Below are 22,249 nucleotides of genomic sequence, written 5' to 3'. Positions count from 1 at the left end.
ACCAAATTATTTCAATAATGATACATGACACATTTCAAATTGCAAAAACACTTTAATAGAAACACTGAGGTCATCTCTGGTTTACTCTAGTTAGAGTCATAAAACACAGGTGCTGGAAACAAACCTGTTAATATCAACTAACTTTGATGATGTTAACCTGGAGCAGTTTAGATCTCTCTCGACCTGGTTCTAGTTGAAGCTGTCGGTTTAATGAAAGGCAATCATAGATTTAGATTTAAACTGTTACTGGGGACATATGGAGATAAATTGGTTCCAATATTATAAGTAGAGAACACTTATAAAAAAGGAACTTAAAGAAAATAAAAAAATAAATAAAAGTTAAGAAAAATTCTCAATCAGCGAGTCTTTCAGAATTTCCTTTTTTTCCTGATTGTAAATATTTTTTTTCCACACTTTTTATTTCTTAATGTTATTTTTCCAGTTTTTGTGGAGAAAACCGGTTTTATCAACATAAATCTTATTTTTACCCATTTTTCCAACACTTTTGGATGTAACAGAATTCGAATTATTGTCTTTGAAAAACCAAGGGAAATTATTCTGCTCTGAGTGGACGTTAGCAACAGCATTTCTATTGGTCGACACACGGACCACCCAGAAGTGAATAGAGTGAGATCTGGAGAACAGGATATAAAGGCTGAATCCCAAATTAACCCCTAAGCACTAACAATTCACTATCAAGTGTCACTCCCAGTGAAGTCACACTCGCAGCTGTGGAAGCGCCTTGATTGAAAGTGGGGGGGTAAGCATTCGTTGCTATGACAACACTGCGACGCCCTATGTGCGTGGCTGTAGCTCTTTGGCGCAGGTTAACATAACATTAAACATTTACCCCTTTCTTAAAAAATATATATATACCATCAAATAAACTATTTCAAAGAGGATCTTGCCTTTTGGAATTAATTACGTTTTTTTCATAAACTCACTTGGAATTTTTTTATCAGTGTGACGAAGATGAAGCAAACCAGAGGAGTTTGCTTTTGGCGGAACGCGTCTACTCCGCCAACAGGCTGCTGTTACACTTGCTACCAAATGCCAGCAAGCCAGCAACTGATGCAGACGCGCTATTAAATGGGTATTTTTGGCCCTCCCCACTATGTGGTTTGGGACGGCACTTAATGTGGCGGACCCTCAGCGTGAAGGCGCAAACGGAGGGTTAGTGCTTCGGGTTAGTGCTTCGGGTCCGGTTTGGGATTGGGCTGAAAAGATTGGAAGATCCAAGTCTTTCAAAGAAAAAACATAATCTGACAACAACAAAAAAATTGGGGGAAAAAAGTAGAAAAACAATGCAATGAAAAGTAAAAATTTCAAAAATAAAATCTGAATAAAAAAAAGTCTGTTTATCAGCTATAAATGGAAATCAGCTGTGCTATTGCAGTGAAACCTCTAAAACCTGAGGACAGCTGCCCTCAAGGGCAGGCCTGGTCCAGTGGGTAAACTGAGCAAATTACTACTTCCCAGTTAGCACTAATAGTAGATATACTCAACTGTCCAAAAATAAAGCCCATAAAAAATAGGAAAAATCTTAAATCTCCTGAGAAACTTAAATCAGTTGTACATGGAAACAAGAAGCAGTGGAAACTCGCCTACAATTTTTACAGGAGAAAACACCCAAACCAAAGGGCGCACTCATACAGAAGTGCCTGTGCTGATAAATGAAAATAGTGGAAGGAAGTTATCTGAATGGAAAAGAGCACCTCCCTCTATGCCAAATACGTCCTTGGACTCTGGATCTGAACAATGCTGCTCTCTCTGGTTTGAAGCAGATCTCAAGAGAGAAGGCAGAATGTAATATATGTTCTTCTATACGTTCTAAAACAAAATGTTTTCTCATTCAGGGTTTTTAATGATGCATTTGAACCATGCTGTCTTGGGTTAGGAATGAGAAATTATGTACACAAGTTTGAATTTATATTGCTCTTTATCTATTGCATTTAAATGCAAGTACAAGCATGGATATCTAAATATCCCTTGGGTAAAAGCAGCCTTTAAAGGGACACTATGCAACATTTTTCAGTTAATTAATGTGTTCCATAACGTTATGGATGACTAAATGAGTCATTTCAGGTTGAACAAAGGTATTCTCGGCCGCCCTGGTGGTCTGTGGGGGAAATACTGCACTTGCAATTGCAGGAGCACCGACCCGCACCCACAGGCTCAGAAGTCTCGTGAGAGTCAGTCTTGCTTTACGGCGAGAACTGTTACACCCCCCAGTTAAAAGCATTCTCGTTGCTAGCACAGTGGCGATCTTTGTGCAGTTATGCTACGTTCACGCAGCAAAAGCAGCAAAATCGCATCTGCTGCTTCCTTTTTGCTGCTTGTACCAGTTAGTTCTGACGCGCGGCTGAAGCAGCTTTGCTGCTCTGGCTGCAAAAGTGTGTCTGAGGCGCGTTGGGCGGAGCTTCACTATCCTTTCTCTGCCTTGCAGCTATATTTGCTGTGATCAGTGGGAATAAAGTAGTTTTAATATGTTTTTAAGTGAGAAAATACACCTGAAAACGTAATCAGTGCAGTCAGTTCATTCAGATTATTATCCTGCCTTCAATATTTTTTCTGTCGGAGCCGCTCAGACCCCCACATACCAGGGATGCACCGACAGTATGGATCCCTTCATCAGCAGCGGTTCACCGCGGCAGCTGGTAGGTGTTTTTCATCTAAATAATCCAAACTGCATATTCTGCCGGCAGATTTCTGCATTTTAAGTTAATTTAGGCGTCAATAAACTGTTTAAGAGCAGTGATCATCAGCGCTGTGTCTCTCTCCCTGCATTAAACGCACCCGACGCGCTGCTGCAGCCGCTCAGACGTGCTGCGCCTGCAGCTCAAAACGCGCCGCGGGATCTTTTGCTGCGCCTTGACGCGCGTCAACCATTGACTTTGCATGTAAACTCGCTGCTTCTGTCGCGCCAGCTACATCCAGTGTGAACGCAGCGTTAGTCATTCGCTGCTAAGCTCAAAACAACCGCGCCTGGCTTGACGGAGAAACCAGGAGAACAGCTGAGCATATTTACGACAGTGCACTTTTACTTTCGCCCTCTGGAGGGAGCCTCCCTGGAAAATCAACACCGGTTGCATAGTGTACCTTTAAAGGGTTGCATATGATTATTAAAATGTATTTATTCATCATCAAATAAAACTATACACATTATTCACCCTGATAGTGTTCAGTTAGTGTTCACTTGCTGGGTAGACTCCCAGCAGCAGTGTGTCGCAGTGAGCTTGACGCACACAGTTATGCTTAAATTTCAGTGTGGTCTGTGCTATACGCTGTGGGTCTAGATACGGCCGAGGCGGTGAGGAAGTGGGGGCAAGTTTGTCCGACAATGGAGGGACATGACAGCGAAAAAGAGCGTTCTCCCAGCGTTCTCGCACACCTCGCTCTTCTAGCTGGTCCTACCAACTTGACGAGTTTCCACAATTGCAGTCATAAAAACAAAACAAGCCGGCCTCCTGTCTGCCGCACTTTCTGCGATACCTACAATTTGGAAGAGGTGCAGCAGAGTGTCTGCGGAGGGGGCGGAGACATCTTTTTGTTCACTGCGACACCTATGCAGATGACCTAGTTTCAAAGTATAAATCAGCCTTTAGTCTCATCGGGACTATCATACTTTCCTCTTCAGACCTCCTCCAGCTCTGCTGGGGGCAGCCCGAGGTGCTCCCAGTCTGCCGAGAGACCGTCTACCTCCCAAATGACCGAGCTCCTCACCCTATGTCTAAGGGACTGCCCAGGAACCCTGCAGGGAAAGCTTCATGACCATAGGTGAGGTTAGGAACGTAGACCGACTGGTAAGTCAAGAGCTTTGCTTTTCCCCTCAGCTCTCCCTTCACCACAACAGATGGGCGGAGCATCCACAATATAGAAACAGCTGAATGTGTTCCTATATTGTCTATCCATTCTATTCTCTCCTCACTTGTGAACAGGAACCCATGGTTCTTGAACTTCTCTACTTGAGGGAGTAGGTCTCCTCCAACCTGAAGGGGACAAGCCACCATTTTGTGGTTGAGAACCATGGCCTCTGACTTGGAGGAGCTCATTCTCATCACAGCCACTTCACACTTGGCTGCAACTGCCACAGTCTATGCTGCAGGTCTTGGCAGGAGAGAAACCAAAAGAAGCACATCATCTGCAAAAAGCAGGGACAGGATCTGCTGGTACCCGAACCAGACCCTTTCTGGCCCCAGGCTTCACCTAGAAATCCTGTCCATAAAGCTTATGAACAGGACTGGTGACAAGAGTGCGGCCCTGCTGGAGTCCAACATGCACCTGGTACAGGTCTGACTTAATGCCGGTAATGTGGACCAAACTCCTGCTTCACTTGTTAAGACACTGGATTGGCCCCTTAGTAAAGGGCCCCCCGACTCCATACTCCTGAAGTGCCTCACACAGATTACCATGAGGAACATGGCTTTTCTATGTATAAAAAAAAAAATACATGTGGACTGGTTGGGCAAACTCCAATAAACCCTCAAATACCCTGAAAAGGGTGTAGAGCTGGTCCACTGTGTCCCAGTCAGGAGAAAAACCAAACTGCATCTCCTGAAGCTGAGGTACGACAATCACTCAGACGCATAGTTCTACCCAGAGAGGCTGAGAAATGTGATCTCCCTATAGTTGGAACCCTCCGATCCCTCTTCTTATATAGGGGAACATCCACCCCAGTTTGCCAATCTAGGGGCAACCTCCACATGATCTTGAGGAGGGGTGTCAACCATGTTTTTATCTGAGTAAAGCTATAAAGATGCAAAATCTGGATTTTTGATCCACTCTGAGGTGCTATACATTTCAATTAGTCCCACTCTCATAGACAAGGTAGCAAATATTTCAAACATGCTTGGAGATCAAGTCATCTCCAGTCAATGTCCATTAATTACAATAGATCAATTGCTTGACATCTTATAACAGCCCTTGGCTCAAATGTTTTAAAATGAACTGAAATAAAGACACAACGCCAGCCCTTATCTCCCAACATCTGTGCATAGCTCTGTTAATACTCTAATGGCTGCCTTAGAATATCTCCACCCAACATTCCCCACTCAAAACAAAATGGAAATAAAAAATAAAAGATGTAGAAGAGTGCCTTCCAAGACAAATGCAGACCATAATAGACTTAATTTTGTTGGATACTAGAAATTTAATATTTTGGTTGAAATATTTAGGGCTCATTTGTCTTGGTATGATGGTTATGGGCAGGGATACAGAAATACAAAAGATGTGTTGGAGTCCTGATGGTCATTAGGGGTTTAAAAAAAAAGAAAAAGAAGAAGAACAGACTTTGGATTTATCTTCGAACTAAAGCATGTGGGACAAAAATGTCCAGCAGCACGTAATGCATTATAATCAAGCAGAATCAAGAGAAACCTCTAACCTTTCCATGAAACTTTGGCATTTAAGAAGAAATAAAGCAAACTGCAATATTAGGTGGGGCTGTTGAGCACGGTCTGTAGACCAAAACAAGATGTGTAAACCTCCACTCTGCTTTGTATGAACATATGTAAAAACGTACACAAGATGAAAAAATCACCTTCCAGACGAACATGCCTTGTGCAAAATTAATAAACTCACTACTTTGCAGCAGAGCCTCATTTTTTGAAGTGATTGTCGTCAGGTGAGAGTTTCAATCCTTGCCTTCTCCATCATTTTGGTCCTGTGCTATGCAACTCTTGTGGAGTCTTATAGATAGGGAGGGCTAAGCTCTGTTCACATGGAAGTACATGCAAAGAGTGCATCTTGTATCTAAGCTGAAATTACACAAAAATTCTGGCTACTATACTTATTTTCTATGTACTTATCAGCCCTGTGCCTTACATCTGGGCCCCCTAACCCAGGGCTCAGTCCATTTCAGCGTTAACACTGGTCACACTGAAAGTTTTCAAAATGACATTGAACTTAAGCCAAATCAGCAACCTCTATTCAGAGTAAAAGCTGCCAGAATTGGGCGTGCAGGTGGCGCATTGGTTAGCGCGCCACCTAACCACTGCTGATCCCCTTATTGCAGCTCCTCCTAGTTGAACGTGTCCTGGATCTATTAACCAAGTTGATAACCCTCTTTATGGCTTCATCTTCAACATTACTTGAGTAGAGTCTTATTAAGAAAACTGACAATGTTGAGGTCTCTTTTTAGTTTAGATCAAAGGGGGCTGATCTGGATTGGGTTACTGTTTGACAGAAGGCGTCATGGATTCTTCTGGTCAGATCTGGTATGGCATTTTTTTTTTTTTTTTGGTTGTTTATGGCTTTTTTAATTGTTTATGGCTGGTTGTCCTTTGGTAGCAGGATAGTAGAGGGCAGTGGTTGCTGGCCAATACAAGGTGTAAGGGCGCTTTTTCCAGGACCCAGTTTTCTTACAAGGCTTGGCTAACTGCATGCTTCAAGGCTAAAGCTTTATTCTGCTTTCCTGTCTCCTTTTTCAAACGTCAGGGTCTGACCGAGCATGGATAAAGACAGGTAGGAAAGATCTAAAGCACTTTTTAGAAATGGCAAAGAAGCATGAAGAATCTGGGATTCACATGGAAAATAATATAGTATACTTTTTCTAGATGTTCATTAAATTGCACCGCACCGCGGTTCTTAAACAAACACTCAGAAAAATAAATACTTTTTTTATGTTAAAAAGAATATAAAGCTGACTAATAGCTTCTCTATTATTAAACTGGTACATTATTTTTTTTTTTTTTTTTTTGGTTTTTCGGTTTGCCTTTACAAAGCCTCAAAAAGGCAAAATTTATGCACAAAAAGTAAACCTGTACATTAAATTATGTTTTTTTAATTGTTGGCATCCATATATTGGTTTTTGGTATACATCTATTTTGAATTCATAGCCCCCCCTGGAGAAAACTCCACCAGCCGCCACAGGTAGAGGGGTCTGTCTGCCTCGTACAGCTTTTTTTGGGGCATCGGTTTCATTTTGGAGGGGGTCAGCTTCAGCGACCTGATATATTTGAGGTCTGATCCTACTCTGCTTTGTGTATACCACTAGGTTTCTGGTTGGTGCTGATCCGCTCACCCCAGAAGCCCTTACCACTCTTTAATACCCGACAACGTATTCCAACTTATTCAGTAACATGCTTACATCCACACTAACACTGGTAGCAGCTCAGATTTTTCAGTTTAGATGACCGACTTAAAGACCTTTTTCTCCAAAAATGTTTTCCGTCCAAGGTTGTTTCTGCATCAGAAACCTTTGTGTTGCAAACATTGAAAAACTAAGCCAAACGCAGCTGTACAGACATGTAGATATGATAATTTATCATATGGATTTATTGCTGCAGGAAACTCAATTTACTAACGGTCTAACAAGTGCACTTCAGCGAGTGATGCATCCACTGTGTAAGAAGACAATGTTGAGGCCAACACCTCCCTACCCCAATCAGAGTCTGAGGTTTCTTTAAAGGGAGAAGCAGTAAAGGACATTAGAGCCACATGTCTTTTAGAGGTCAGTGGGCAAATAGAGGAAAAAAATAAACAGGGACAGTCTAGTCCTGGCTGATGCAACATGGACAGTTCATGGCTTTAAAGGTATTTCAGTCTCTGAGTCTTATTGAGAATAAAAAAGGAAGAAAGGGGGTCAAAGAAAGAGTTTGAAGTTATAATTTTTTTTTCATATTTTATCAGATTCCAAACAAAAACTTCTCTGCATTGTATATTGTAGATGAACATGATTACTGCTGACCTGTTTAAAGAACTCAAGGTGCTGACACCATACCATGAAAACACATATCATCCAACAGGTGTTGTTAGTTCCCTTTTATCTTACCTTGTGATTTCCCAAACTCATCTTTGCGACCTCCTGTGATCCCGGTGGCAAAATGGATGATAACAATCCAGACTAGAGCAGTCCTCCATAGCTTTTCCATGGTTACTACAGTATTTGCTATAGTAACAGACTTCAGTGCAGTGGTCCTCTGGCCTCTGTCCCAACATGTCTCCTGCCCTGTCGGATGCCCTGTCGCCTAGCAGCGGGACAGTTCAGTGCTCGGTGGGGCCATGGCTGCAGGAAGATCAGTTAGAGGGTCTATGCACCTGCAGCGAGTCTATCACTGGTGACAGTCCTCATAGAAAAGAGAAAACACGCGAATCCGGCTTCTCTGATAGGGGATTGGCAGCACTGGCAGGCAGTGGTCCTTTCTGTTGCCCTGTAAAAGAAAAACAGTTTAAGAGGAAAGCCAGTAAAGTGAATGACAATGAGCAGTGAGACAAATTTAGACTCAAAGAGGAGGGAGGAGTAGAGGAAATAAGACCTATACAGAGACTGAGCTTTTTACGTTTATACACATTAATCTTAGCTTTGACACAAGCACAGGAAAGAGTGGTTACAAAGAAGGCAGCACCCTGAATCCATAAACAGGCTTTGCAAAGGGTATTATGTTGGAGCTTCTGGGGTAAAATTAGCTTGTTTGAGAAAAGCAGTGGGATGCCAGGCTGGCAGGCTCTGATGTTTGGTCGTATGGCTGGGTGACTGGCTGGCAGCCTGCCCGAAAGTCCTAATTGGACAGCATGTCTAAGCTGATGGTATGTGTGCTTATATGGAGCTTGTTCACACCTCAGACAACGACTAATGTAGTAACTTTAATCTGACTTGCACTTTCACAAGGAAAATCTAAGTTTCCATGGGTTTGTTACTAGTCAAGTAAAAGAAAACTAACATTATACAAGCCACAATAGGCAATAAAACTGGAAGCTTTTATTTTCTTTTTATCGGCTCACATAACAATTGGCCAATCTTCTTTATAACATAGTCTCAGGTTTTTGGGATTTCAGTGAACAAAGTTCGGATCTAGGCCTTAACTTTGACCGAGCTACTGCAGGAAGTGTTTCTTGGCTGATCTGCTGTAAATTCTGTAGGTCTGTCTATGTTAAATCCAGAATAGAAGGGGAAAATATCCTTAAGTATAAAATGCTAAATTACAATCGTGTATCCATTTTATATCAGAGATATAATTGTTCTTTATGTTCCTAAGACAGCACTTCCCTCTAATATATTGGTTTACAGTGGCTCTTGGAATTTCAAATGAAATATGGGAGGCAGATCTTCTATTTTTTGTTCACCTCATGTGGAACTAACTTCCAGTTTTAGTGTTCCAGGCAGACACCATGTCCACTTTTAAGACTACCGGTAAGCTTAAAACTTTCCTTTTTGATAAATCTTATTGTTAAAAAGGCTCAGATTATCATAACCTACCTCTTAAGGTGTGCTGCTATAGGGTTGGGCTGCCGGAGGACATAGGGACCACTTTTCCTCTCTGCTTCATTTTCTATTCTCCAATTCTACATCATTTGTTAGTTCAACAACTAAATTTATGTTCTCTCTGCTTTTTCCCATCATTGTAGAAATCTGTCTTAAACATCTAATTTTACTAAACCAATACTTACATTTTAAATTCTGCCCTTCTCTCTGACTTTTTTAAAACTGACAGGATATTTTTGAACCAAATGCCTCAAGTGCTGCTATCATGCACACAGACTGCCCAGCGGGTTTAACTACTCTTGCCCCAGCCCACCTTCCTCCCCCACTCCCTCTGAGCCGTCTGGGGAATGAAGGGCAAGTGGAGACGCCACACTGGCCCGGATGGCTGGCAGCTGACCAACTGCAGCCAAAGGTAATCAGAGGCAGATGGAAGACGTTTAGGTGGTGATAGTAAGGGGGGAAAAAGATCCCTATAAAAGGATCTCCTGCTTTATGTCAGAAATATGTGGAGCAGATAGAGTAAAAGCAAACTGGCCTTTGTGCCATTGCAGCGTCCCTCCTAAGCAGAACTAAAGCTCCTTCTCCCGTCCCCCCCCTCTGGCTTTTTCCCAGACATTTCCTGCAAAAGAGCTAAACTCCTCTCCGTTTTCATTACTCCTCCTCCCCTTTACAATTTATTGTGAGGTTATTAAATTCGGCTGCCTGATATCAAATTTTCATTACAAATAACGCTACTTTTGTTTACTTAAACCCAGAAGGGAGGGAGGGGGAAAAGACCCCCTCGTTGACCCTTAAGAGTTTTTAAAGCAAAGCCCCTCAAAGTGATTTCACAAAAAATCTCCCAACAACAACATGCATGCTCCTCACCAGTGAAATGTTACTCCATTATAAACCGGGTTTAATTGGGATCGGGCTGTCATGCAGAGGTGACGCCGTTGTACATCTTCCTGCGGTCTGTTGTGTAAAACCTTTCCTCTGGGGTGTATCACTCTTTGTGAAATAAAAACGCATGTTTGTCAGCAGGCCAAGCGAGCGCCGACTCTCCACTCAGTGTTTTGTTTGGACCAGCTGCGAAAAAGGAGCGTACAGCTGCGGCCAGGAGAAAAAGAGGTCTGGGCTGCGATAGCCTCCAACGCTATCACAGCTCGCAAGAGAGAAAATAAAAGGCTTGTTGTTAGACAGAGGGGGAGAAAAGTTGGACTGATCTGCAAACATATAGGTTGGAGTTCTTAAACGGATGGGGCCAAATAATGCAAAGATGCCAAAAGACGCAGAGTATTGTTTTCTCGGTGAGCAATGTTTGATGCTTTTCACGGGATGAATGCCTAATGCTTTTTCCTTCAAACACTGAAGCTAATTATGATGTCCTTGTCTCTAACTGCTGCCAGGGAGACTGGAGCAATCCGAAACCCCGGTACACTAATCAAATCCATATGACCGGCTCAAAGTAAAGTCTGTGTGGAGTGAACAGATGCTAAGTGTCCGCCAGCTTAGCTCCGAGAGCAGCACTCCCCCCCCCCAACCCGCCTCCACTTTGATCAGGGAGTAGCTCATGAATCAGTTTTAGGTTCAGTTTATTATTTCGTTAAACTGGCAGTCTTTTCTAATAGGACTTTTGCACGGGGGGAGGGGGGGTCAAATGCCTGAAAAATCTAATGTCATAATCCTGGCTTTATTTAGAGTCTAAAATCAAGCGGATCAAGCAGGGAAAAAAACCCAAACAGGTGATAGAAAGCACTGCCTGGGGCCCACTCTCAGACTAAACTCTCCCTCCGCCATAAAGACAGAAAGAGAAAGAGGCCTGGCATTCCTTTGCAGATTTCCCCAAATAAACACAGTGCAGATGAAAAGTGGGAACGTAAACAGGCGGGAGAGCCTCGGATGTGCTCCCCTCGCTCTGAAATTGTGCCTCTCGAGTCTGAAACAATATTTAGCGTGTGAGAGGGAGAGAGAGGGAGAGCTGACTCGACACAATGCAAGTGAGATAGAGGTGAAGGGAAGAGAGGGAACAGAAAGTAAAAGAGGCTTTTCTTACTCTGCTTTTTAACTGCTTCTAGGCAGCAGTCCAAATATAGACAAAATGCCTGTCAGAGCACAAACTAAAGAAGACATCATTTGTTGGTTTTCGATATAAAGTCGATGCTACACTGTAGAGATTGACAGTTTTTTTTTTATATTAATTATTTTGACATCAGTCATACCAATTCCCTTTGAGTTTTTTAACAAATGTTGCTTTTTTCTTCCTGCATTTTCATGATTCAAATGACACAATGATTACAAATGTTACTGATGAGCTTCCTCAGCAATCATTAATGAATGAAACCACAATAAAAAGCACATGGAGGAGGCAGCAATGAATGCATGGCTGTCGAATGCACTGCCTAATCTGCAAAAGAATGCACAATGCTGCTGCTGTATTGGTCAACCTCTAACCCCAGAGGTTGCCTCTATCATGTTCCCTAATGTTTAAAAACATATTTTTTTAAAGCGCAGCATGCTTTAACCTGCTGTTAAGCTTTATGGATATTAGTGGTGTAAAAAAAACTGACTTTGAAATATCGCAATATTTCATTAGACAATACTGGTACCGATTCAACATACAGCCAATGGATCTCGAATATAAAATATTAGGGATGCACCGATATACTTTTTTTTACCTCCGATACGATACCGATATTTGAAGTTTATTGTCGGCCGATACCGATCCAATACCAAAAACAGCACTAAATTATTACTTAAAAAATTGTTTTATTGTGTGAAAAAAAACTGGGATCATTCTTCTGTGCAAGTGATTTGATTTCCCTTTTCCTAAAAAAAAATAGGAAACAACCCAAATATAAATGTTATGACTCATTTATTTAACAACAAAATCTTAAACCAAAAGTTCTCTGACTTGGTCGACATGTAAAAAAAAGTGTCATTATCATTATCAAGTATCACCTCTGTGGTTTTGTTTGCCGAGTCTGATAATCTCAGCATGTTCCTTGTTATGAAACTTCTGGAGGTGTTTCATTAAGTTGGTGGTGTAATAGTTTGAAGATTTAACACCGCCCCTCGGAACATTTCTCCCACAACTATTGCACGCCATTGGGCTAGTAGGGTGAGAGAGCGTGAAAAACCACATCGCAGATCCTTTCGCCCGCTCCATCATAAACAATATGGCCGTGTTGTGTTGTTGCGCTGCCGCATGACGGTATGTATAGATCGGCCCGTATAGAGTCAATTGTCACCGATATCGATCTAGTTTTTTTTCTTTATATCTGGACCGATACCGATAAAAATGTCGGATCAGTGCATCCATAAAAAATGTATCTATAGACAAACATCTATTTTATTGATTTATTTTAACATAACTCTTAAAGCTCCAGCCACTAGTTGGCAGCACACCGTCAAAAAGCTTATCATTCAGCTGCTTTGCAAAAGCCACAGCAAAGCAACAACAGGATGTTGCCAAGTTTTCTAGAGCTAAATAACAATAAAAATCGCAAAATATCGTCTTTGTTAATGTAGGGATGAGTCGAATTGGGACAAATGTATCGTGATACATATTGTTTCTGCAGATTATTTCCAATTAACACCTCTGATGGAGATGAACTAAGTAAGTTTAGAGTAACTACTACCTTTCTAAACTACCAAAGGATACCAGAAGGTGGGTCATGGTGTCACTGTGCTTTATTGACCTGCAAACTGGACTGACCGACTGGTCATAGATAACTTTAAGAAATGTTTTTCAACAGGTCCAATTGGTTTTCAGTGAAACTTTCCCAGGAAACTAAAAATGTTGTTCTCGCTCACTAAAAACCATAAAAACATTATTAACTAAAGTAGTGTGCTGGTATAAATCTCTGAGAATGTGATGAAATTAATTCATCTTTTAATAATCTACTAATTTATCTATACAGACCTGTAGTTAGGGTATAGGAGTAATTAACAATTATTAATGCAAAGTCCCTAAAATATTACACTTTACAGAATATTTCAATCTTTTTTTCCAGATGTGCTAATGTATAGGATATGATCACAGTGCTGATGCAGTTCAACAGTACCAGCTGTTGCTTAAAGTCTGACTTAATCCTATTAATTAAACAGAACAAGAAAATAATAATTATTATCATTCTATTCCAACCAATGAAAAGGATCTAAGAAGCCCAGCTCTTGCATCGAGTTGTGGACCATAACCATAATGGATCATCTTGAGCAAGAATACAGCCACAGTGGACAGGAGGAAACTAGAGCTGCAGGGGCAGGGATTTTTTTTATTTTTATTCTTTTCATGGGGGACAGGGAATGAAGGAACGGAACAAAAAACAAACAAACAAAACAGGGCAGTAGTTCACTTACATTAAATATTATTAAGTGAGAGACAGAGCCAGTTTCGGCTGCAGGTTGCCGTCTAGGCGATGAAAACTGATTCTTTCTCAACACAGCTGAAGCTAGAAGTGCAAAACCTTAATTTTTAGATCACCTCTAAAGTAAAACTGCAAATGCAGATATTAATTGGTTACAGTTTCTGTGCTAACACTCTTATGAAATAGCTTTAATATTATGCCTTCTTCCAGTTAAATATGAGTTTTCCTCTCCACTGTCACTGCATGCATGCTTGGTGTGAGGGATTGCTGAAAGGATCAGGAATCAACTGGTTTTCCTTAGAGAGATAAATTTGAACTAATCTGACTGTATGAGCATATAAAGTACATATAAAGTACATGTAAATTGTTGCTATAGAAATAAACTGAATTTATTTAAACTGAATTAATAATTTAGCTAAAACCTAAAGATTCCCGCAAAAAGGTAAAACTTATTCAACCAAAAGGATGAGTTTGACAAATACATACTGCTTTAGTCGAACCTCCATAAGTTGCACACTGAAACCTGAAATTGTGCAAGCTATGCATGCACAACTTAAAAAGGTAACAGTCATGTCTACATCATGTCCATTGAAACTTGATTCTGTGCTTTTACTAAAGAAAGAAACTGTGAGCTGCTCCCCCAGCTGGTGAAGAAAACAATGCCACCCTTAAGATTTGTACCTGATGGCAGCTGACAGCCACATCATCCACTGACTGGCAAAACTCACACAACCTAACTACAGTCCTGAGGAAAAGGAAGCTGGATAGGAAACTGGGATGCAGTCAGAAGCAATGAACCTCTTTATCTAATTTAATTCCTAAATGTACAAGAAACGATGTAAGAAAAGCAAAGGCTGAGAAGGAACAAGAGGTGAGAGCTGAGAACTGCCTCCTACCAGCATCATGCTGATCCGTGCATGAAAGAAGAGAGTTTAAATAGAGAGCTAGAACCGGATCAACAGATCTTACCTGCGCCTGTCCCTTTGCAAAAGTGTCCCCTTGCAGGAGTGTCCTCTGTCCCCTGCAGCCGAGCGGAGAGGAGGCGGCGCCGGCGGCGGCAGGCTGAACCTCAGCTACTTGAACTTTACAGAACCAGAGCTGGAAAAAGTGGTGCCAAGTTTCCCCGCTGCAGAAACAGGAAGCGATCAGACATTCTTTCAGAATAAAAGCTCAATTCAGGGACTAAATATAAAATGAAAAAAATCTGAGATGCAGATTATCTGTTAAAAAAAAAAAAAACTTTTAACCACATTAAGGCAGTTATATAGAAGGGGATTAATGCCACACACACAAAAAAAAGTTAAATAATGTTAAAATTTTATTTCAATATGATCTGAGAAAAAAAGTTCTGACTTTAATCTCAGAATTCTGACTTTTTTCTCGCAATTCTGATTTATGGAGCCTAGGCGGAAGTTCAGCTGAAGAAACTCATTGCTCTCCTACATCCACCTGCGACACAGCCAAACAGCTTTGAACTACACCTCCACGAATGCCAATCGGCATCCAAAGTTCATCTTAAAAGGCCTCCGATCCGCACCTCTCTTCTCCTGCGGGCAGGGGGCGATGCCCTGTGTGACTGCTTTCCCTGTCACACCTTAACCTGTCTGGCAGAAGACCACCATGTTGAGCCTGGTTCTGCCAGAGGTTTCTTCCCAATGGAGTTTTTCCTCTCCACTTTCGCTTCATGCTTGCTTATCATGGACAGGTTCTCTCAACCTGTGTTATCCAACTGGACTTCCATCTTCCAGGTCCCTGAGTGAAGCTCTAGTATCAGCTCATGCAGTCCACTGGATTTACCCATAAAGCTCAGCATATCGTCTCGCTAACTAGCAGTCTACAGACTGACCCTATTCTTTTCTCTTGTTCAGGCATATCTATCATAATTAAGCGGTATGTTTCCTGCAGAGGTCTGAGTGCCAAAGACAATGTAGTTGTATCAATAAAATTCTCCTAATTGTCTTTTCTCTTCATGCGAGTTTTTCAGATTGAACTTTCTCAAAATTCTGACGTTTTTTCTCAGAATTCTGACTGAATTCTGACAGCTAAAAAGCATGTTTGCATCCAGCTGTAGCCATGTCTGTTTTAGAGACTAAACTAGCTCTATTGTTTTAATCACCTTCTGCTCTTCCATCAATCAAATAGCATCACCGGGGACCCCTCAGGCACGTAAAAAGTCACCTAATTCAGTCCTTTTCCGAAACAACTCACATCTTTGTCAGTGAAGCTGAGTGCTCCAACATCTTTTCCTTCATGGTGCCCATCTACATTAAGATCCAAAAATTCTGAGATTAGTCAGAATTCTGAGATTAAAATCAGAATTCGTATTTTAAAAAATCCCATATTAAACTGAAATGATATTTAAAAATCAGTGAACTTTTTTTTATTTTTTTAAGTCAATTCAAGTGTCCCTTCATTTAGAATAGAACAGAAAATCCCTTTATTGTCCCACAATGGGGAAACTGTGGTACTTACAGCAGCAAAAAGTTATAGAAAAAGTGGTCACACAATCTGCACCTTAGAAAAGTCTATAAAAATAACAGATAGGAAAGTAAAACATATAGATTATTGTACTGTATGGTGTTTTTAAAATACAAATACTCTGTATCTGGAGAATAAAAAAATTATACAACCAAGTAATGGGTATGTGAAAAATAGCAGCAACAACGGAGATGACAATGACAGCAGTATGCTATTTACCTAACCAAGACAGAAACTGTGCAAAAATCAGCATCAATGTAGCAACTTATTGAGGTTGTTTGGAACAGTAATGGTTATAAAGTCTAAACTCTTCAAACAACAGCTTCAAACGGGACAGATACAAATCCTCTGCCACAAGCCAGCTCAGGAAAAAGGCCAAAACCAAGAAGGACCTGGAGACCACATTCCTGCATTGTTAGATAGCCATTAGCAAGTCATGGATGCCCCCCCAGGAACAAATCAGAGGCTGCAGTTTTGCCCTAATCACAACCACCTATCCTCCACCTCATGTCAGAGGTTGATGATATCCTCCCCCATGACAGAAAAAATTGCAATGATTATCAAAAATGTTGGGGAAACCACCCCTACACATACTCCAACACACATCCCATTAATCCCCTTACAATTGAAGTCATCCTGTATTAGTGCTTTTATTTTGTAGGAAAGCCTTTCCTTTAAAGGCGACTCTCTGCTTTTGACAGACTTGATTCAGTGAACTACTGCCTGCCAGACTTCAAGAAAGCAGCTGCAGCCTGAGGGGGGTGTGGGGTTGGGGGGTGGCTGGCACTTGTGTGTGTGTGCGTAATTGTTTATGTTACCTATTTAGGGCCAGTTTCGGTGTATTTACTAAACTTCTGGGGACCAACAGGCCTTTTGAGAACCAAAGGCTGGTCCTAATTTAGTGGACCCCATTTTTATTGCCAGCGAGTTAGTTTAGAGGTATGATGTAAATTATCTTTTGCTGAAGGTTATGGTTAGAAATGTACTAGTGATGGTTAAGGTTGGGGTCAACGTCAGGGTTAGATATTAATACAGTAACTGAAACAAATGTAAGTCGATCTAAAGCCTCAGTATGGTCAGAAATACAAATTTGTGTCGGTGTATCAACTCTCTTGCTTTGATATCAGTGCACCAATCCATTGAATTAATTCTAATAAAAAAAAGCTGTTAATAATTATGTGTATTTTTTAGTTTCATAAACAAACCTGCTTCCATCGGTATCACAGTGCTTAACACCAATAATTACCTATCAAGATGCACAGTAAGCAGTAACCTAGAAAGTTACAGTTTAGCAACCTTGACAGATGAAAAACACTATACAATTTAAATTACTTTTTTATCAGCTAACCCAGATCTTGTTGCTCATATAGCCTGTCTGTACATAATGGTTTCTACCACCCACTTGCACAAAGTTCGCACCCTTTACTTGCTGATGAGGTGTCAAAGAATTGACTCCGCCGGTGTAGGTTGCTTCTCGCATCAGGCCAGTTATATATCCAGTAAGGCATCTGATACAATTAGTTTGTTATGTAATTTCCAAAATCTATAGCTCATTGACAAGAAAGAATCATTCACATTGTTGTGAAACAGTTTAAAGATTATTAATCTAAGAGCTCTCTACCACTAGTTAGAACTAAGGAAGCCTCTTGGATGGGAGGCAAAACATCTTTCGGAAAACTTTACGTCCAGTTGTCTAAACTCAACCTTTCAAGCTTAACTCGGGAAGGGGATTTTATGAATACCTTACTGGTTTAGACTGATGTTCATGGATCCTACACATATTGAAGATGGAACAAAAGCCATCAGATGTCATTTCATGGAAAAAGGGTAAAGAAAAGGTATAATTAATCAAAGGTGAATATGCCTCTGTGTCCTCTCTTAGAGGTGTGATGTAGCCTATGGCTTGGTGCAAGTTAGGCTTATTAAAAGTTAGAAAAATAATTCTTTCTAGCACAAGTTCTTCTGTTTTTCCACCAAATGTATAATTGTTTGGCAAGTACATATTTTCCTGTTTACCAAAACAGACCAGCCAGCTGCATTCTGCACATACCTAACACCTGCCTAACAATGACCAGTTGCTTTGATGCTTCTAGGCAGGCTTCAGTGCTCAACACAGAACAAAGAATACCCTTGTAAAGCCATTCAGTCACATCTGTACACATGCAGTGGTAGTATTATTTGACCTTAGTGCACCATTCAACACTACACTCTCAAGCTCATGTAAAACTGGCTCTAATTTCTGTTACAGCTGGTACAATGGACTGGTTTAAATCCTACTTAAAGGACAGGGATATATATAAATAACTTTACATCAGACACCACAGAAATTACATGTGGTGTTGCACAAGGGCCAATCATAGGACCCCTCCTATTCGATAGTTACATTCTCCCTGTATCTTAAATCTTGATAGACAACAACATACGTTACCATAGCTATGCAGATGGCACACTGCTGTAAAATACCTCACCAGGTGACTGTGAACCAATTTCAGTCGAATTGATGCATTGATGATTCAACACTTTCTTTGGCTAAATCAAAACAAAATTGAAGTAATCAAGAATCAAGGGAAGAGCATTTGAAATGTATCACACAGATCCAGTTAATACAGGTGGAAACCACCAATCAGGCTCTAAATCTGGGTGTAGTGATGGACTAAATGTGGGTGTAGTGATGGAAATGAATCGTCAAAGGCTCTAAAACACAATAACAAAGTCAGAGCTCTGTCACCTAAAAAAGAATTACCAGATTAAAGGATTATTGTCTCAGCCAGATGTTGACAAACTAACTAAGTCGTTCATCTATTGTAGGACTGATCCCTACAATGGTGTGTTCACAGGTCCGCCTAAATAGTCAGTCAGAAAGCTGCAGCTGATCCAGAATGATGCTGCCAGTGTCCTCACTAAAACTAAGAAAGTAGAAAACATCATCTAAAGTCCTTTCATTTGCTCCCTTTATCTCAGATAATAGACTTTAAATGAGTTCTTTTTATCTATGATCACTAAATGGCTTACCTCCAAAAACATCACAGCCTTGTTATCTTTGGATTAACCATCCAGACCCCTCAGGTCTTATAGATCAAATCTATGCTGCGTATCTAGAACCAAAACCAAAAAAAGGAAAGTGTGGTTTTAGTTCTTACTCTCCTCTAATCCGATACTAACTTCCAGATGCGTTAGACCTTGCCATTTAAACATCATTATTTAAGTTTGTAGTCAAACCTCATTTTATCTTACTGATATCTGATATCTCTTTTTTCATGTACAGCACTTCAAAGTGTCTTGCTACTGAGGTGTGATATATAAGTACACTTTCCTGTGCCCTACTGTTTAGAGTAAGATACTTTTCCTCATACTCATCTGGTTTAGAGAGGGACGAACTGCAACAAGAAATTTAGACTTTGACAAACTTTATTTTTTATCTATGCATACAGCTTACAACGGTTTGATTAATTAAAAAATTTATAAAGTGCAGCAGTGATCAAGAATGTAGACAGTGTAAGACAAAATGAAAATCAGTTTAAAGTCATGGTGCAAATGCATTGATATGGAAAGGTTCAGTGCAGTGCAAAATAGATAAATATAGTGCAAAATGCAGTAGAACATTGAGTTGTGGTCTATTTAAAGTGATTATGAAAAAAATCTGCCTCATTGGTAGCCTAAATATGATGTTTTCAAGTGTGATGCAGAGACTTGATTAGAGTTTCAACAGTTCAACAGTCTGATGGCAGCACAGAAAAAGCTGTTTCAGAGCCTCCTTTACTGGCAGGAAATGCTGCGAAGCCTTTTCCCAGAGCGCAGCAGGGAGCAACAGTCCATGGTGGGAGTGTGAGGGGTCAATGATGACCAGAACCATTTTAAAACATAGCACCTTCTGCTGCACTTTTCTACTGAGCACTTGTCAGATTCACACGGTTTTATTTCTGGTAGTAAGGAGTAGCTAGCCTAGGCTAGCGCTGGCTTAGCATCACTATGCCTTCTCTCTCTCCCTCCCTTGACTCTTTTCCAACTCTTCCTTCTTCCTCTCCTTTCTTCTGCTCTCTGTGTCAGATGTTTAGTTAATCATTTAACTTCTTAGCAAAGATTCTCAAAGGAGTAAATCATGATAAATTAATTAAAACTAAAATAACTAAAATTGGGGAAAAAGTTAAAATGATTAAATGTGGTCTATTTAACATAAGATCTCTTTTGTGTAAAAGTCTGCTAGGTAATGACTTGATTTGTAATAATCACATTGCTTTATGTTGCCTTACAGAAACTTGGCTCCAGCAAAAGGATTATGCAAGCATTAATGAGGCAACTCCTTCAAGCTATTTAAATTTTCACATACCCAGAAGTTCTGGGCAAGGAAGATGATAAGCAACAATCTTTCAGTGTGACTTAATGATTACCCCAAAGGCAGTTAGTACTTACTATTTTGAACATTTAACCCTTAATTTCCCTCATTCAAATTGCAAAGAGAGAAAACCTCTTCTTTTTGTAACTTTGTATCGTCCACCAGGTCCTTACTCTGAATTTTTAGATGAGTTTTCGGAGTTCCTTTCTGATTTGGTATTAAATACTGACAGAGTCATCATAGTGGGAGATTTTAACGTCCATGCTGACATTGAAGGTGATAGCTGAAAAGCATCCTTTATTGCTATCTTAGACGCCATTGGCTTTGTTCAAAATGTGAATAGTCCCACACATTCTCATCTTCATACTTTGGACCTTGTGCTGACACATGGCATAGAATGTGAAGAAATAACAGTATTTCCTCACAACCCTGTCCTTTCTGACAACTTTTTATTAACCTTCATGATTACTTTAACAGAGTTCCCCTCCCCAAAAGAAGGTTTCACTTTAGCATATCATTATCAGATAGTGCAGTTATAAATTTTAAAGAATCTGTTTCACTTTCTCTCTCCTCTGTGTTGCTGAGCAGTGCTGCGGAGTGCAAAAGCTTAGTTTATTCCCCTTCACAGATTGATGAATGTGTTGATGGGGTTGCCAGTTCTCTACGTTTTGTCTAAGACAATGCAGCCCCTTTGAAAATGAAAACCGTTAAAAAGAGAAAGCAGGCTCCTTGGTTTAATGCAAAGCTGCCCACTTTGAATCAAAATGCTAGAAAACTGGAGAGAAAATATCACTGCATTTCTCGTTATTAATAGAGGAAAAGAATACTCCTAGATATCTTTTTAATACAGTTGCCAAACTCACCCAGAGACATAGCTCTGTTGAACCACCTTTTCTTAGCAGTAATGATTTTATGGGATTCTTTATAAATAAGATTGATCTTATTTTTAATAAGATCATCACCATTCCTCTATCAGCGATTGGTTTGTATGTTAGATCCAGTTCCAACCAGGTTATTTAACCTAAAAAAAAATTCAATGTCATTATTTGTACATTAAAAAAAAAATTCAGTGTAATTTTTTTTACATGGTTGCAATTTTCAGTTATTAAAAAAATTCACATTCCTATTTCAAAGTGATAAAATTTTCAATATACATATTTTTCACAGTTTAAATTTTCAGTGTTAAAAAATTCAGCATATAAAAAATTCAACTTTTCAAAATTCAAATGCAATATTTTTGTTGTCCTCCAATTCAACTTGCTCAAATTCGAAAAAGTAAGCACTAATATACAACATTCAAATTTCAGAGGTATTTTTTATTCAAATTCTGATGGCACATATTTACTTCCATATTCCTGCCAAAGAGCAAAGACAAAAACAAGATTAGACTCAGAGAAACACTCTGGCGTCTAGTAGTGACAGCCCGCTGCTCAAATACTCCTCCGGTAATGATCCAACGAGTCGCAGGTGTGCAGGGAGGCCCATCGAGGAACAGTGCACCACCTGGTGGTGGAGAGAGAAAAACACAAAAACAACCCACACAAACTGGATTCCTAACAATATCCCTGTGACAGAGATAGACTGATCACATCTAAAATGGAGGAGGAGATCAAAAGGAATACATCCTTAAAAATATATTCTGAATTTATTTTAATACTGAAAAAGTAAGCACTAATATACAACATTCAAATTTCAGAGGTATTTTTTATTCAAATTCTGATGGCACATATTTACTTCCATACAGGAAGCCTTTCCTGTGTACCTGGATAACCTGGACCTTCTCCCCCTGGAAGGATTACTGAGTACACAGTGAGCAGAGGTAAACCTCCACATGATCCGTTGAAGTCCTCATCGGAAAACCAAGTGACAGTCCGCTCCTTTACTCCT

The 22,249-nt window shown here is 40.3% G+C and overlaps 1 protein-coding gene across 5 annotated transcripts in view; it reads right to left on the bottom strand.

Moving 5' to 3' along the window:
• adamts10 (ADAM metallopeptidase with thrombospondin type 1 motif, 10) overlaps positions 1-14,671 on the bottom strand; it is a 93,840-nt gene extending 79,169 nt beyond the window's left edge. For 4 of the 5 annotated variants that reach the window (XM_038282398.1, XM_038282402.1, XM_038282401.1 and 1 more), the window contains exons 1-2: positions 14,521-14,671; positions 7,772-8,150 (exon numbers count right to left, since the gene is read on the bottom strand). In XM_038282398.1, coding sequence (XP_038138326.1) covers positions 7,772-7,871 — 100 coding nt within the window. In that variant the 5' untranslated portion in view covers positions 7,872-8,150; positions 14,521-14,671. Of the gene's footprint in view, positions 1-7,771; positions 8,151-10,069; positions 10,324-14,520 lie in introns of those variants that run through there. The other variant, XM_038282399.1, reaches the window with a different exon arrangement.
• Between the last annotated feature and the right edge of the window lie 7,578 nt (positions 14,672-22,249).

This window comes from Cyprinodon tularosa, unplaced genomic scaffold (assembly GCF_016077235.1).
Source record: "Cyprinodon tularosa strain WSP-4 unplaced genomic scaffold, ASM1607723v1 ctg182, whole genome shotgun sequence".
NCBI classification, from domain to species: Eukaryota; Metazoa; Chordata; class Actinopteri; order Cyprinodontiformes; family Cyprinodontidae; genus Cyprinodon; species Cyprinodon tularosa.
Note: the sequence above shows the minus strand (reverse complement) of the source record. Positions and strands in the feature narration are given on the sequence as shown.